Here is a 13,358-nt window from a genome sequence, read left to right as displayed (position 1 = left end):
TGAACTGCTCTTTCATCTGAGTCTACAGTCCCCCTTTGTTGGATGCAAATAACGAACACAGAGCAAACCCCACTAAGTGCAAAAGAAAACATGGCGACACACAGACTCCCATTGCACTCAGGAGAATTTACATACATTATTGTTGCCAAAAAAATTCCACATAATGGACTGTGAAACAAGGTTTTAAACAGCATGAATAGCCTCCTCTCCACGATGCTGGTGCTCTCTTACCAAAACGATTATAAGTTAAGGAGGGTGACAGAGATTTGCAAAGGAAGATCATTTTGTGGCAATAGAACTGTATTCACAAACTTGCACACTCACAAAGCAGAAGTTCAAATTCTCCACCTCACATTCAGAGTTTTCTTTACCTCTCTTTTACTTTAAACTCTGTCCTTTTCTCTTGTCCTTCACTCTCCTTCTGAGTCTTTGTCCTCCGTTTGGGCTTCTTGTCTCCTGCTCACCCTCCACATTCCCTGGGACTGCTCAGATTTCTCTGTGCACCCAACAGCAGGTCCCCCAATCTTGTCTGAGTCAGAAGACAGAATCCCAATGACCTTAGCAAGCCTTCAACTAATTCTGACCCAGACTTCTCTTCATCTTTGCATCAGGATGGGAAAATTCCCTTTTTGTACTGAACACTCCAGATAAATAACCCCTGTATCTGCATACTGCGAACTCCACCAAGGCAGTGGTTATTATTATGTTATTAATTTGTTAATAACATAATTATGTTATTAATTTGGGCTCTTTCTACTTACTATGCAGAGCTGTGAACAGCACCAGCAAACAGACAACACCCATTTGTCATCTGAGAAGTTGGTCTTGCTTCACTCTGAAAAGATTTTTGGGTGCACCCATATTTAGGCACAGTTTATCCTCAAATAAGCACATTCATCTCCCACTATTCCTATTGTCTAGACAGACTACCAGGACATTTTCTCTAGAGTAGGGGTGAGATGGTGAGATGGACTGAGATTCCCTTGAGAGCCCTTCACAGACTTTAATCGACCTGATTGTTTGGCAATTTTTCCTGATGTCCAACGTAAATTTCTTTTTTGCTCAATTTCATCCTATCACTTCCAATTATGTCTGACTGAACTGCTCCAAACAATTCTGCTCCCCTCTGTCTCCTGACAATGAGGATGCAGCACACACACCTCTTATTAGCACATCTTTACTTCAGAATTTATTGGCAACTCTGACTACAGAGTTGACGTTTTATACCAACTTCTTAAAGAGGTCGAAGATATTTTATCACCCAGGAAAGAAAACATAAGCCTGTGGATGTGTGTAGACATTACAGGGTCTTCCCCCCTTTCTTCCACAACTGAGACATGTGGCAATTAGAGTAAGAAAGCCTGAACATAGCTAAGTTACCTTATGCAAAGTGACAGATTCAGTGACAACATGGGTTTGGAAAGTCTCTCTTCCCCTCTGTTCTTACAGTAACGTTCAAAATATTTGGGAAGACAAAGACAAAAGGAAGAAGTTGAAACAGCTTTCAAAAAGACAGTACTGATGGAAAAAGAAAAGCTGTATTTCCCTGTACTACTTACTGAATGATGTTGTAGCAGAAACAGTAACTTTTCCCCCAGTTCCTCAAATAACATTTCAAATTCATAAAACAATGGATTGCTCCCACACAGCTAAAACTGCAGCTCGAGACATCTGATGACAATAAACTATTGCATGTAATATTCCTTTTAAGTTTAGTGTTTTTAGGAAGGACAGGACATTATAGTTTCAAAGTAAACTACACCTGACAAAGAAGCCACAGGAGGAAAAGAGCATCTGGAAAATTGGATCCAACATCAACAAAATGAATTAAATAGAGACTTCAAAGCAAAGCAAATTATATGTATTTGGAGAAGGCCAATCTGTTAGGTACATTTTAGCTCCTCATCACTAATGTATCCCAAAACCACATTCTATTTGGGGAATAGAATGTTAAAACAGCCTAAGTGGTTCTCCTGACCACCTGAAATCAATGCAGAATGCCTGAATCAGAATTTCCTGACTGACAGTCAATCTCATAAATGCTGTAATATGGTTTTGAGCAAAGGCCACAGAGCCATTTGATTCATAAGCTGGCAGGGACGATGTGGGGAAGGACATTGCACAGTGAGGGTGTTAAGTTTAGCCTGACTATAACTCCTTATTCTCAGTCAGGGGACAATGCCCTACCTGGCCAAGCTGTTCACAAGCTGTTTGATACTCAGCTCGCTGACAGAGGTCTTTCACACGCTGGTATTTGGGTAGAAAGTTTTCTTCTTGGGCATCTACCTTCTCATTCTCCCTCTTATGCAGCAGTTTGCTGGGGAAAAAGAATGATATTTGGTTTTACATTAATATTAATTCCAAGATATAAATGCAGTTCGTTGAAAAGACTCAGAGGAGCGTGTTATTTTCCAAGTCCATAGCAACACTGGTAGCCAAAAATTAATAGTCCAGTAGAAGCCAGCACTGAGCCTCTCTGATAACACACAAGTTCCTCATGTCATGCTCTCAAGGAGCATACAAAAAAAAATACAAAATCAGGACTGTGTTTCATGCCTGATTGGCAGGCAGTGACAACAGTCAATATAAAGAGACCACATCCTGCTCATCCTGCAGGGCTGCACTTTGCAAACCCCTCGTGCCCCACTGACGTAATAAGGCAGAGGCAGCAGATGAACATGCAGAGAAGGGTTATTCACACTCCCATGACACAGGCATGAGGGTGGGGAAGGCAGCAGCTGAAAGCAAAATGGGATGCCTTTCCATCTCTCAGTGCAAGTAAACTCCCTTCCCCCAGCCCAAGAGCACATTCATGCAGGCTGTAGGCAAAGGCCATCCACTCCCTCCAATCACACAATCAGTGCCATTAGGCAATGCTGCAGCGTGTCCCTGCTGGCACAGCTAAATGGCTTTACACTGTGGCATTGCTGCTCTGGCTTTAGCTATTCAGTGGCCCTCTATTTAAAATAGAGACTGGGCTTTGTGATTAACACTTTCCTTACCCTCTTTCCACCAGGAACGAGTCTCTCCACACCTTCATCTTCTTCTTTAAATGGAACCTGGGAGGAAATGAGGAGAGGAAGAAGCAACTCCCACAAAACCAGTGAGCAAGCCATGCCCCAGTTTGCTCTCCCACCCCCAATTCCAGTGAGACACGCCATGTCACTGCACAAGGGGACATCCAGCTCTATGATGCTGGCACATCCACCTCTCCAGTACAAACCATGGGCAGATTTTTCTCACAGGGACAAAAATCCACCACAGGTTCACAGAGTACAATTTCTTCAACGTAAGCATGTTTAAGGCACAGTGGATTAACTGAATCGTCCTCCATCACAAAGGATCACAAATTAAATCCGGATTTCATGACCCAAGTTTGGGCTCTTAACCTGCATATTACCCACCAAGTAGCCTATTCTAAAGCAGCTGCTCCTTTCCCCCTCTCCCTCCACCCAACTACTTGTAAAGCAAATAAATCTCCTTCCCTTTCTCTGCTGATTTTCTCTAGCAAGAATCCAGTGTAATTCTCTTCCTCAGCCTTTTCCCAATGAAACTATTGACGGAAAGTCTTAAATAATAACTACAATTTTTAGTTCTAGCCTGTCTTTATGTTATAGTCTGATATACAACCAACCCTTTCAATTCAATTACTCTACAATTCATTCAAAATGAAATTTGTAGCTTTGCTACAAATGATGCCACAGAGACAATTAAAATCTATAACTCACACAGGTAAAGCCCTCCCTCCTACACAGACTATATTTAGTATATACAGATGCCATATATGCCATACATCTACTATATGAACGTGCCAAAATGAAAATACCTAACTGAAGTGAGTCATATATTGCCAACTAGTCTTCAGACTTTCCAGGGAATGATGTAATCCTAGAGATGGGAATTTTATTACATTTTCCTTTAAATTTGGTGCATGCTGCTGAGCACTTGTTCAGTCTGTTGTACAAACACACACACATTTCCACACACATTCCCAGTTCTTACCTATTTACTGGTCTCTCAGAATCCAGCAGCTTTAGAATGGATTTACCATCCATATCAGAGGGAATATCCAATCCAGCAATATCCAGAATGGTAGGTGCGAGGTCGATATTCAACACAATGTGAGGATTCCTGGAAAAAACCAGAAAGGAGAACGCAGTTTCAAGTCCATGTAATGACACCAAGCAACTCCAGCTCTGTTCAAACAAAGGCAGGATGGGACCAGATGGGCTGCTGTAAACAGCAGTGAGGAACACCAGCCCAAAAAATTCAGGACAGAAGGAAGCTGCTAAATTCACACTAATTAATGAGACACTATTTAAAAATTACTACATTTTTGAGTGAGTGAGCAAACAGGCACTGACAAGAGCATGGATGATGAATTAAATTGATGTACCTAATTTGATTTTAATTACTAATAATTATGATGTACTATATATTTGGTAATAGAAATGAGAGCTTAGTAATGACTTGCTACAGTGACTGCTATTAAAATTTTGTTGGTATCAAAAGGGAGTCATGACAATTACTCTGCAGGAAAAACATAAGGTTCACACAAAACACGGATGATTGATGTTCCACCATTTAGAGAAAACCAGGCTGAGAGGGAAGATCAATTTATTTTTTGATATAATCTCCCCTCCAAGCTATTTTATCCTGTTCTTCCTATTCTTTCATCTTCAGAAGTCTCTGAAAAATAAAATTCAGTGGGAAGATTTCACAGCTTTTATGGATGCCTGGGTGTAAAGATCCTTGAACTAGAGCAGACATAACGTGGCTGGTCTCTGGCATTGCATGTTGCAGAAACACCAGCTCAGTCCACTCGGGCCATAACAGCATTCCCTCTCCAGGAAGGCCAAGAACTGCAGTCAAAGGGAAAGACAGCACGTTCTTAGCAGGCTATTTCAGCTCACTTGAAATTCTGGGCTGCTGCAGACAAAACTCCTGCAGTGCTGAGGTAACGTGTTTAATTCCAGCTGAGGACTCCCTCCCTCCTTTTTAGAGAAGTAATGTTGCTTTTTTTTTTTTAATATGCATAACTGCTGAAAACAAACTAGGGACACAGTGCAATATCTACGGAATTTAACATTTTTGTGCCCACAGATAATGTGAATCAATGAATTTAATCAGTACACGGAATGAGATTTTTTTTTTGTAATTATCTGTTATTGTTTTACACACTAGACCCATCTGCAGCAAAAAAAGAATTTTGTGTGGAAGACTGTGTGTTAATTATGCTAAAACATGCACACTGATATAAAGACAAGGCAGCAAATTATGGTACTCTGTCCAAAACCATTACTTAAGTGCAAATATTTGCTATTTGAAATAATTGCTTAGAAAGTGTATTTACATAATTTCCTAGCTGATTCAAAGCTACCATTTTAATTAACAGGCACACTCTGCATGCCTGTGTGCATCCAACAGCCCCTAACCACGTAATCTCAAAGAATGAACCAAAAAGAACCTTTTGTGCATGATAACATATGAACTATTCTTTATAAGCTGCAACAAGTCCAGCAGTAATTATCTACTGTGGCAGTGAATGTGATACAACATATTTTTTAACTTGAAAACTACACAGTTGCATGTATAATTTTAACCTTTAAAAGAATGAATATCCCTGCATATGCACACAGACAACAGCCAAGAACTTACAAGGACCCAGCCTCCACGTTTGGACCTCGGACATAGAAAGGAACTCTGATATCAAACTCATAGGGCATGGACTTCCCTTTCACCAGCCCAAACTGCCCAATGTGATAACCATGGTCTGCTGTGTATATTATATATGTGTTATCCAGTTCTCCTGTTTCAACCAATGTGTTGTAAATCTGAAAAAAAAAAAAAAACACAACAACAAAACAAAATATGAAATTCATGTCCATGTGGAATACTGGCTATCATTTTCTGCCCATGAGTAACAAACAAATAACAACAACTCAGGCTGGCACTGAGTTATCACAATGAACCACTCTGAACAATCCATAATCACATCTTAATTTTACTAGCTGGATATTGTGGCTTTGGCAAGGCACACTTCTCTTTTAAGGTAGAACACATTAACCTGCCACTCCCAAGTGTTTGGGTTCAGCATTCTGCCTAAGAGCTGTCAAGATAGTACCAAACACAAACAGTCACAGAGAGAAGAGTTTCAAGTTGTCATTTTTGAAATTTTCTCTCGACCTTTATCTTTTTCCTGCAGCAAACAATTTTAATAAAATGACAGCATTTGAAATCTCACATTTATTTAAGCAACACTCAATGATCTTGCCTCACTCAATGAGCCCCCATTATGCAGAATATTTGCACAATATCTTCCAGATCAACAACACTCGGTCATACCCTCTCACCATGGAGAATTAAGATGAGATTTAACTCTGTGGTTGCTTACAAAAATTTACAGGAGCATCTTTATGTGAAATGTATCAACTTGAGCACCAAAGATCAATTTTTACGTAATGTTTTGGCTTGCAAAGGTACGAAGGTGGTGGGGTACCAGCAAAGCGGTGCCTCACACACCCCAGAACCCACCAGCACAGAAGAAAACAAACTCCGATGTTGTTGGTTTGGGGGTTTATTTTTGCTTCTTTTATGGGTTGTTTAGTTTGGGGTTTTTTTGTTCGTTTGAGTGTGTTTGTGCTGGTTTTGTTGTTCTGTGTGAGGTATTTGGTTGTTTTTTCTTTTGAGTTTTGAAAGACTATTAGACACATAGAATTCAGTGGAAAAGATCAGGAGAACTTGGTAATTAGAACTAAAAAACAACCTAACTGATTTTGCCTGCAGTCAATCACCCAGAGTGAAACCATTTCACTGAACAGAAAATCCAAGCAGAGTAGTAAAATCACTAATCTCCCCTAATGCTGATAATCTGAACCATCTGAACAGGTTCATTAACATGAGACAGAGATCATACTTGCCTGAATCAGTAATTATAAGACATAAGTAACAAATTTATGCAATACCACCCATATAATCTCATCTTTCCTTTACAGCACTCCACTTATTTTATGTTCTACCTTTTTTGAATAAGAATGCCAAGAAATAAGCAGTAAATTGCAACTCCTTCAAATCTGCCTTTTTAGATCTGGAAAACCACTCTTATTCAGAGTAGTTTTTAGTGAATTCAGACATTTCTGTTGAAGACACCCAGTCTGCATTACGAGATCTCACTGTTACCTAATGTAGACTTAATTAAATTTTTTAATGTATCAACGTATATATTTATTTCTTTATTTCCAACATTTAACATCCTGGGCTGGGTTTACCATGAGATCATTCCAGTGAGGACTTCTGTAACATCACTTTTTGCTGCTGTTGTTTTCTTCTCTCAGAAACTCAGTGTTACAGGATCAGAACAAGAACACATTTAGGTATTTATTTCCAGCAGACTGTAGGATGACTTTTCTCTATCAGAGGGTACACTTTTAGGACATATGATACATATTTTTTCAGGTGATCCCTTCCTCTTCCCCTCACTCAGCAGTGGTTCTGTGGTAACAAATCAGCCCACACCAACCACCTCATGGTACTGGACTTTAGGAGATGTGGATCCTTATACACAGAATGAAGAGCCAAAATGATCAGTGGTGAGAGGATGACACACTATTAGAAAACTGATGCAGTTCTCCTCCTCCTCCTTTCTCCCTTATCTTCATCTACAGCTTTAACTCAAGAAACCTGTTTAGCAAAAAGAAAAAAACAATAAAGGGCACTCCTAATCTTACCATCTCCATTGAGTCATCCACAGACATGAGTGTTTGGAGGCGCTTTCTCTGGAGCATGTTGGTGAACTCCATGTGTATGGGCTTCATGGGACCAGTATACCTCATGATCCAGTGCTTGTCTGGGTTTGGAGCATAGTTATAACTGGGAGTTCTAAGGAACACAGAGGAAACCAGAAGGCTTTAGCCAAGTAGAAAAAAAAGCCATCATAATAAATATTAGTAACTTCTACTTTATCGACACGATAGGACTTACTCTCCAAGGTGCACAAGAAAATATTAGATTTAGTTTGGAAATGTCTTATACTTTCATGTTATGAAACGTGGGAAAACGAAAAACAACTCCGTGGGGAATAAATCCATGAAAAGAGTAAATACACCTTGTTTTTGCAGTGACTTCGGACTAATATGGATCCATTTGGAAGCCAACAGACTGGCCTCAGATGTTTCAACTCCACAAGCATGATGAAGATGAAGCACATGTCACACAGCTCCTACTCACGTAATTGCTTTGCTTTCACTCTGCCCACATCAGCACCAAACACTGTGGCTCGTGCAAGCTGTTTAAAGACAACCACAGGACTTGCTGAAAAGGTTCTACTTTGTTCTTTAAGAGCTGTCTGGAATTATGCATGACTGGCTGCTTGAGTATTTTCACGCTCACGCACCAGAGAAGCACAGGCACTCTGCCTGCTGGTATCCAAGGGCATGTGAGCAGCACTAGTGGGTGCAAATGGATTTTAAAGACCTGCCAAGAAAAGCAGGGCTGAAGGGAAACAGGGTTGTATTTTGAAGACACATTACAGCCACCAAATCCTTCGTGATCATCAGAAACTTCAATTAAAGTCCCTGCAAAAAACTGGATTCGACATCCCCCTGAAATATCACTGCCCCTCCAAGTTCTCATGGTCCTGGGACACCATTAAAGTGATAAGGAAAATGTAACTGATTGTCCATAGTTTCACATTGTTGGGAGTCCCAGCTCTCACTTTTCTGTTCATTATTATATTGCTCTAGGTCAGCTGAACCTAAAGAAGGGTTTATTACCATGGTGTCAACTCTCTGCATCACTAACTCCCCAAGAAGTTATATTATAGCTTACATTTGCAAGAAGTACTATTTTTACTTCCTATATCTATTCCTTTAAAGTTTGGTATTACTTAAGGTTGAAAACAACCTTTTCCAATTTCCTCACACCCTGGCTCAAACACATTGCCTGCAGAGTCTAAAATATTAAAGATTACTTTTCCTGAGTAATTTGGTTAGGCTTCCTCCTTTCATTCAGAGCAATAAACTCAGTCTATGCAAATGCACAAGCCCAGAGGGTGACAGTAACACAGGAAAGAACAGCAGATACTCCATTCCTTTCCTCTTAGCAACACAGAATTTCCTGATAAATTCAGCTCCTATCTGGCAAAATTCTACTGTTGATTTTGTGTATGCAACAGAGCAGTAGGGTAAGTTATTAAGATAAATAACAGTAATATAAGCTGAAACTTCTCATCAAAATGCTGGGTATCTAATATATCTTTAAATGTGACAGGTAATATTAAGAGATTTAATATAAATATGAAGCTAATAATCTGCCAGTGAAATGCTTTATGCTGAAAGCCTCTGTCAGATGCTATCTGAAAAATGTGCATAGGTGGCAAGTGGAGGCTTCTTCATACAGGGAGGAAAGGGCTGGTGTTTATTCTCTCTGCAATGTTAATAGTCTCTTGAATTTCAGAATGTTATTGTGGCCGAAATAATGGCATTGCTTCTTTGAAAATGCTGACAGTTATGGAAACTGTTGCTATGTGATGCCCAGAATGAATCAAAAATGCTTTGCAACCTCCTTTTCAGCTTACTTCGTGATTTCCTGGTTGATTTGAAACCTCCCACTACATAATCCAACCAAAGCCTGTGATTTTCTTTGATTACTACAAATGTAACCCTCTTATGCTTAACAGATTTTTCTGCCTTATGGAAGAATACACAGATGTAACATTCCTAGAAGTTGGTTAAGATAACTCCTTCAAATGCACCCAGAAGGTAAGTCCCAGTCAGATTGCATCTGACCTTGGAAAAGATGGGTGGGAAAATGTCCCCTCTGTTGCAGCAACATTTCTGATCCCTGCTCAGCTGCCTGGCTGTCGTGCTCTCTGCAGCTCACAGCAGAAGCAGGAATAAAGGAAAACCAGCCCTGCAGCCGAGGGATTTGCTCTGTGAATAATTTTCAGACACGACAAGACCACAGACGCGCCCAGAAAGGAGCTCTCCAGGATGAGAGGGAGAGGCTGCAGTGTGGGGCAGAATGGTCACACCAGCCATGAACACGGAACAAAAGCAGCAAGAGAACAGCACACAAATTCGCCACAGGAGATCCCAGAGCTCCCAAGCAAAGCAGCACCCTGACTGTCTGTGCTAAACCCCTCACCACCAGCTTCTAACCACTGCCAGCAGTGCCTCCCCATGCAGTGGGGATGGCAAGCACTGCACTGCCACCTCCACTGGCCCTGGACACAGCTCCACAATGTGCCTGTGTCACAGCCATGCCCAGGGTGTCCTGCCTGCTGAGGCTGGGACTGGGCAAAGACTCTTCAGGGTATTTCTTACTGCTTTAGGACAATTCCTAAGTGTTCCTGCCCCCTGTGTTCTGATCCTGCCCTACCATATCCACAAACTGCAACAACAGCCCATGACCTTTTTTAATTGACAGATTACCTGTCACTGAGGGATTCCCTGGAATATGGGAACAAGGGGAAAAAACAAAGCAGAGAACAACTCACATCGTCTCCCTCACTCTATGCACACGTTCTGCATTTTTTACATTTACTCTTAAACCCAGGTCAATAAAAGCCCTTACAAATTATTATCATTATGCAGTGCTGGAAAAATTGTTTAGAAGATGACTGGCAGTTTCTTTGTGGTAGATGTACATAAAATTCATATCCAAAAGAAAAACACAGTTCCTTAATCTACCATGGTAATTTCTTGTTTTACAAACAAAACTCCTTTCCATGAGGAGATACTTCCTATGTAATTGTTATCATTGTAAGAAAAGTCACCTAAAATTTAAAAAAAAAAAAAAAATTGTGTAATTACTTTATAATCAGAAGGATAAACCTAATCTGTGTGAACAACAATAAGACTTAAACCAGGAGCAAAAGAAAAATAGATATAGTCTGTATTTCTCACTACTGGTCCTCCTCAAATCCTTCTACTCTTTTTCATTCAACTAGCAAGTAAATCAGTACAGACTGTTGCAAGATAGATGATTATCATCTCCCAGATCCAAATGCCTTCTAAAGGATATAAGCCATGAGAAGTTGCTCACTGGTCATGTCTGTAATTTTCATTTCAAAGAACATAAATGAGCACAATATGGCAAACATTAAATACTTAATTGCTGTAGATCTATGCCACTGTAGAAAATAATGAAATACGTAATTCTAAGTTATGCAATAACCAGACAATAGAACAAAGGAAGCTTTTTCCCTCAGATTCTATTTTAAATTAAGCATAAAAGCTCAAATGGGTTTCACTGGACTCTGGACTAGGCCTGAGCAGCTTTGGTCATCAGTTGATTATTATTTCCATCAGTTCCCAGCTCCTTCACAAATCCAAAATCAGACAAAATTCCCCTTAAAAAAGGGGGGCTGCAGCACACAGGAAGAAAGTTCCAAATGCTGAACACCAATGAAGGCATGAAGCCAGGAATTAGAAAACTACTGGAATGTTTTCAGCTGTGTCGAGAAAGGGATTTGGGAGAACCACTCACTTTATCCACATGCAAGGAGATCCCTGCAATGCAGCATTCCAGAGCTGTCCCTGTGCCATAAACAAGAGCCATCTCAATGTGGAGCTTGGGAACGTGGTAATTCAGGAACCAGGTGATTTTGCTTTTGGGATCCATTCAAGACACTGCATTGGCTCATGGACAGACACACCAGCTCACTCTGAAATAGTCTGTCTCATCTGGTGCTGCAAGCCTGCATTTGCCTTCTTTCCATATATGAAAGTATTGTATAATACGTGATTTCTGCTAATATCCCTAAAATAATATACTTTATACATAAGAATAGGGACATAGGAGTTTCCTTCCCTGAAGAGTTTACAGCCCAAGAACCAGATTTTGATCTCCTTGCTCAAAAGAAAAACAGTGCCTTAATTCCCAAAGAGGCTGTAACAATGCCCAATTAATTCTGCAGCCATTCTCCAAATACTTGTACCGGTCTGAAGAGACACAAACAAAACAAAACAAAAGTCTGGAAACTCTTCTTACATATTTGTAACAAGGTTATGCCAAGAGTATTATAAAGAAAAACATTGTTACCCAGGAATTCCACACTCCAGAACCTGAAAAATCAAAGGGGTTTGGTTTTTTTTTTTTCCTTACATGTGTTGTGAGGCATTAGGAAAGAGATGTGAGTACTGAGGGGCTGAATCTTCAGGGCCATGAGGAGCAGCATGGCTTATAACCATCAGCACGGGCCTGTGAGGATACATCTTCTTTGAGAGTCTGAAGAAGGTAATACTGTCATTGGTAATCAGATCAGTTAGATAATCCTGCAAGTAGAAGTAAAAGTGTAATGAGATATTTGAAAAGGAATTTCAAATTGGGGGGGTGAGACAGGAAGGGAAGGTCTGAGGTATCATAAGAAACAGGGGGAAAAAAAAAGGAGCTACTTCACTCAGAAAGATGGGAGGAAGGAGTAAAAAAAAATAAATAACTAAAATCAAATCCTTCTTTCTTCACTGCCTAGAAATATAAAAACAACAGCTTCTAGCTTTTCCTCAGAAATGAATGGCATTAAATAAGATCAGATAGCCTCTTTCTTCCCAAAGTGGGTAATTACATTATGAAGATCACAATACTAAATACAATGACCAGGTATTAATATAAAAATAAAAAGAAAATTAGAGTCAGTATCTTCAAGGTGTATAGCCTTTGAAAATACAAATGGCTTGATGTTCTTTTTTTAACCTCCCTCTGAACCAGAAGTCAGTAAAAGATGGTGGGTTAATTGGACAAAAAATTTCATTCAATATTACAGTGACAATCTGATAGAGTTTTATATGGTTGAGAATTTAGAAAACTTCCTTTAGAGGAGTTGACTATCTATTTTCTGAGAAGCATCATTATTGTTTTTCTGATATCTCTAAAAGCTACAGGGATTGAAGACAGCATTTTTAATGACGTTTTTAAGGCACGTTCTCCTGCTTCACAGGACAAATATAAATGCTACAAATATAAATACCCCTCAAACACGAGTAGGATATGAAGTTGCACCTTTAAAAAACCAAAACAAGTGTTATGCCACAGCAGAATGTAAAATCAGGCCTAACATCTGCCTCTGGTCAAGCCAGCCAGTACAAGGTGTGGTACATACTGGATTGCATCTCCTTCTCAGTACAGCTTTCTGGCTGTGCTTCTCTTCCTTGCACCTCTTCCCCACTGCCAACGTCCTGAGCTGGGAATTCAGCTTATCCTTCATCAAAGGAAGCCTTTTCCATGGGCTGTATTTACTTTCCCCAGGTTATTTCCTGTCTATCCCAGAACAAGGCCAGCAGAGTCTCCGTTTATAATTTCACACGTTGGTCCCAGCACAAGCCATGCCTGTTATGAAACTGCCACGATCAGCACTGTTA

General features: G+C 40.1%; 1 protein-coding gene across 12 annotated transcripts in view; it reads right to left on the bottom strand.

The window, feature by feature from the left end:
• The window catches only part of SULF2 (sulfatase 2), a 110,249-nt gene that overhangs the window by 19,911 nt on the left and 76,980 nt on the right, over window positions 1-13,358 (bottom strand). For all 12 annotated transcript variants that reach the window (XM_050313563.1, XM_050313568.1, XM_050313561.1 and 9 more), the window contains 6 exons: window positions 12,106-12,275; window positions 7,728-7,878; window positions 5,659-5,834; window positions 4,003-4,131; window positions 3,003-3,059; window positions 2,188-2,317 (listed from right to left, as the gene is read on the bottom strand). In XM_050313563.1, coding sequence (XP_050169520.1) covers window positions 2,188-2,317; window positions 3,003-3,059; window positions 4,003-4,131; window positions 5,659-5,834; window positions 7,728-7,878; window positions 12,106-12,275 — 813 coding nt within the window. The remainder of the gene's footprint in view (window positions 1-2,187; window positions 2,318-3,002; window positions 3,060-4,002; window positions 4,132-5,658; window positions 5,835-7,727; window positions 7,879-12,105; window positions 12,276-13,358) is intronic.

The sequence above is a fragment of the Myiozetetes cayanensis genome, unplaced genomic scaffold, assembly GCF_022539395.1.
Source record: "Myiozetetes cayanensis isolate MyiCay16 unplaced genomic scaffold, myiCay2020 scf19, whole genome shotgun sequence".
Classification (NCBI taxonomy): Eukaryota; Metazoa; Chordata; class Aves; order Passeriformes; family Tyrannidae; genus Myiozetetes; species Myiozetetes cayanensis.
Note: the sequence above shows the minus strand (reverse complement) of the source record. Positions and strands in the feature narration are given on the sequence as shown.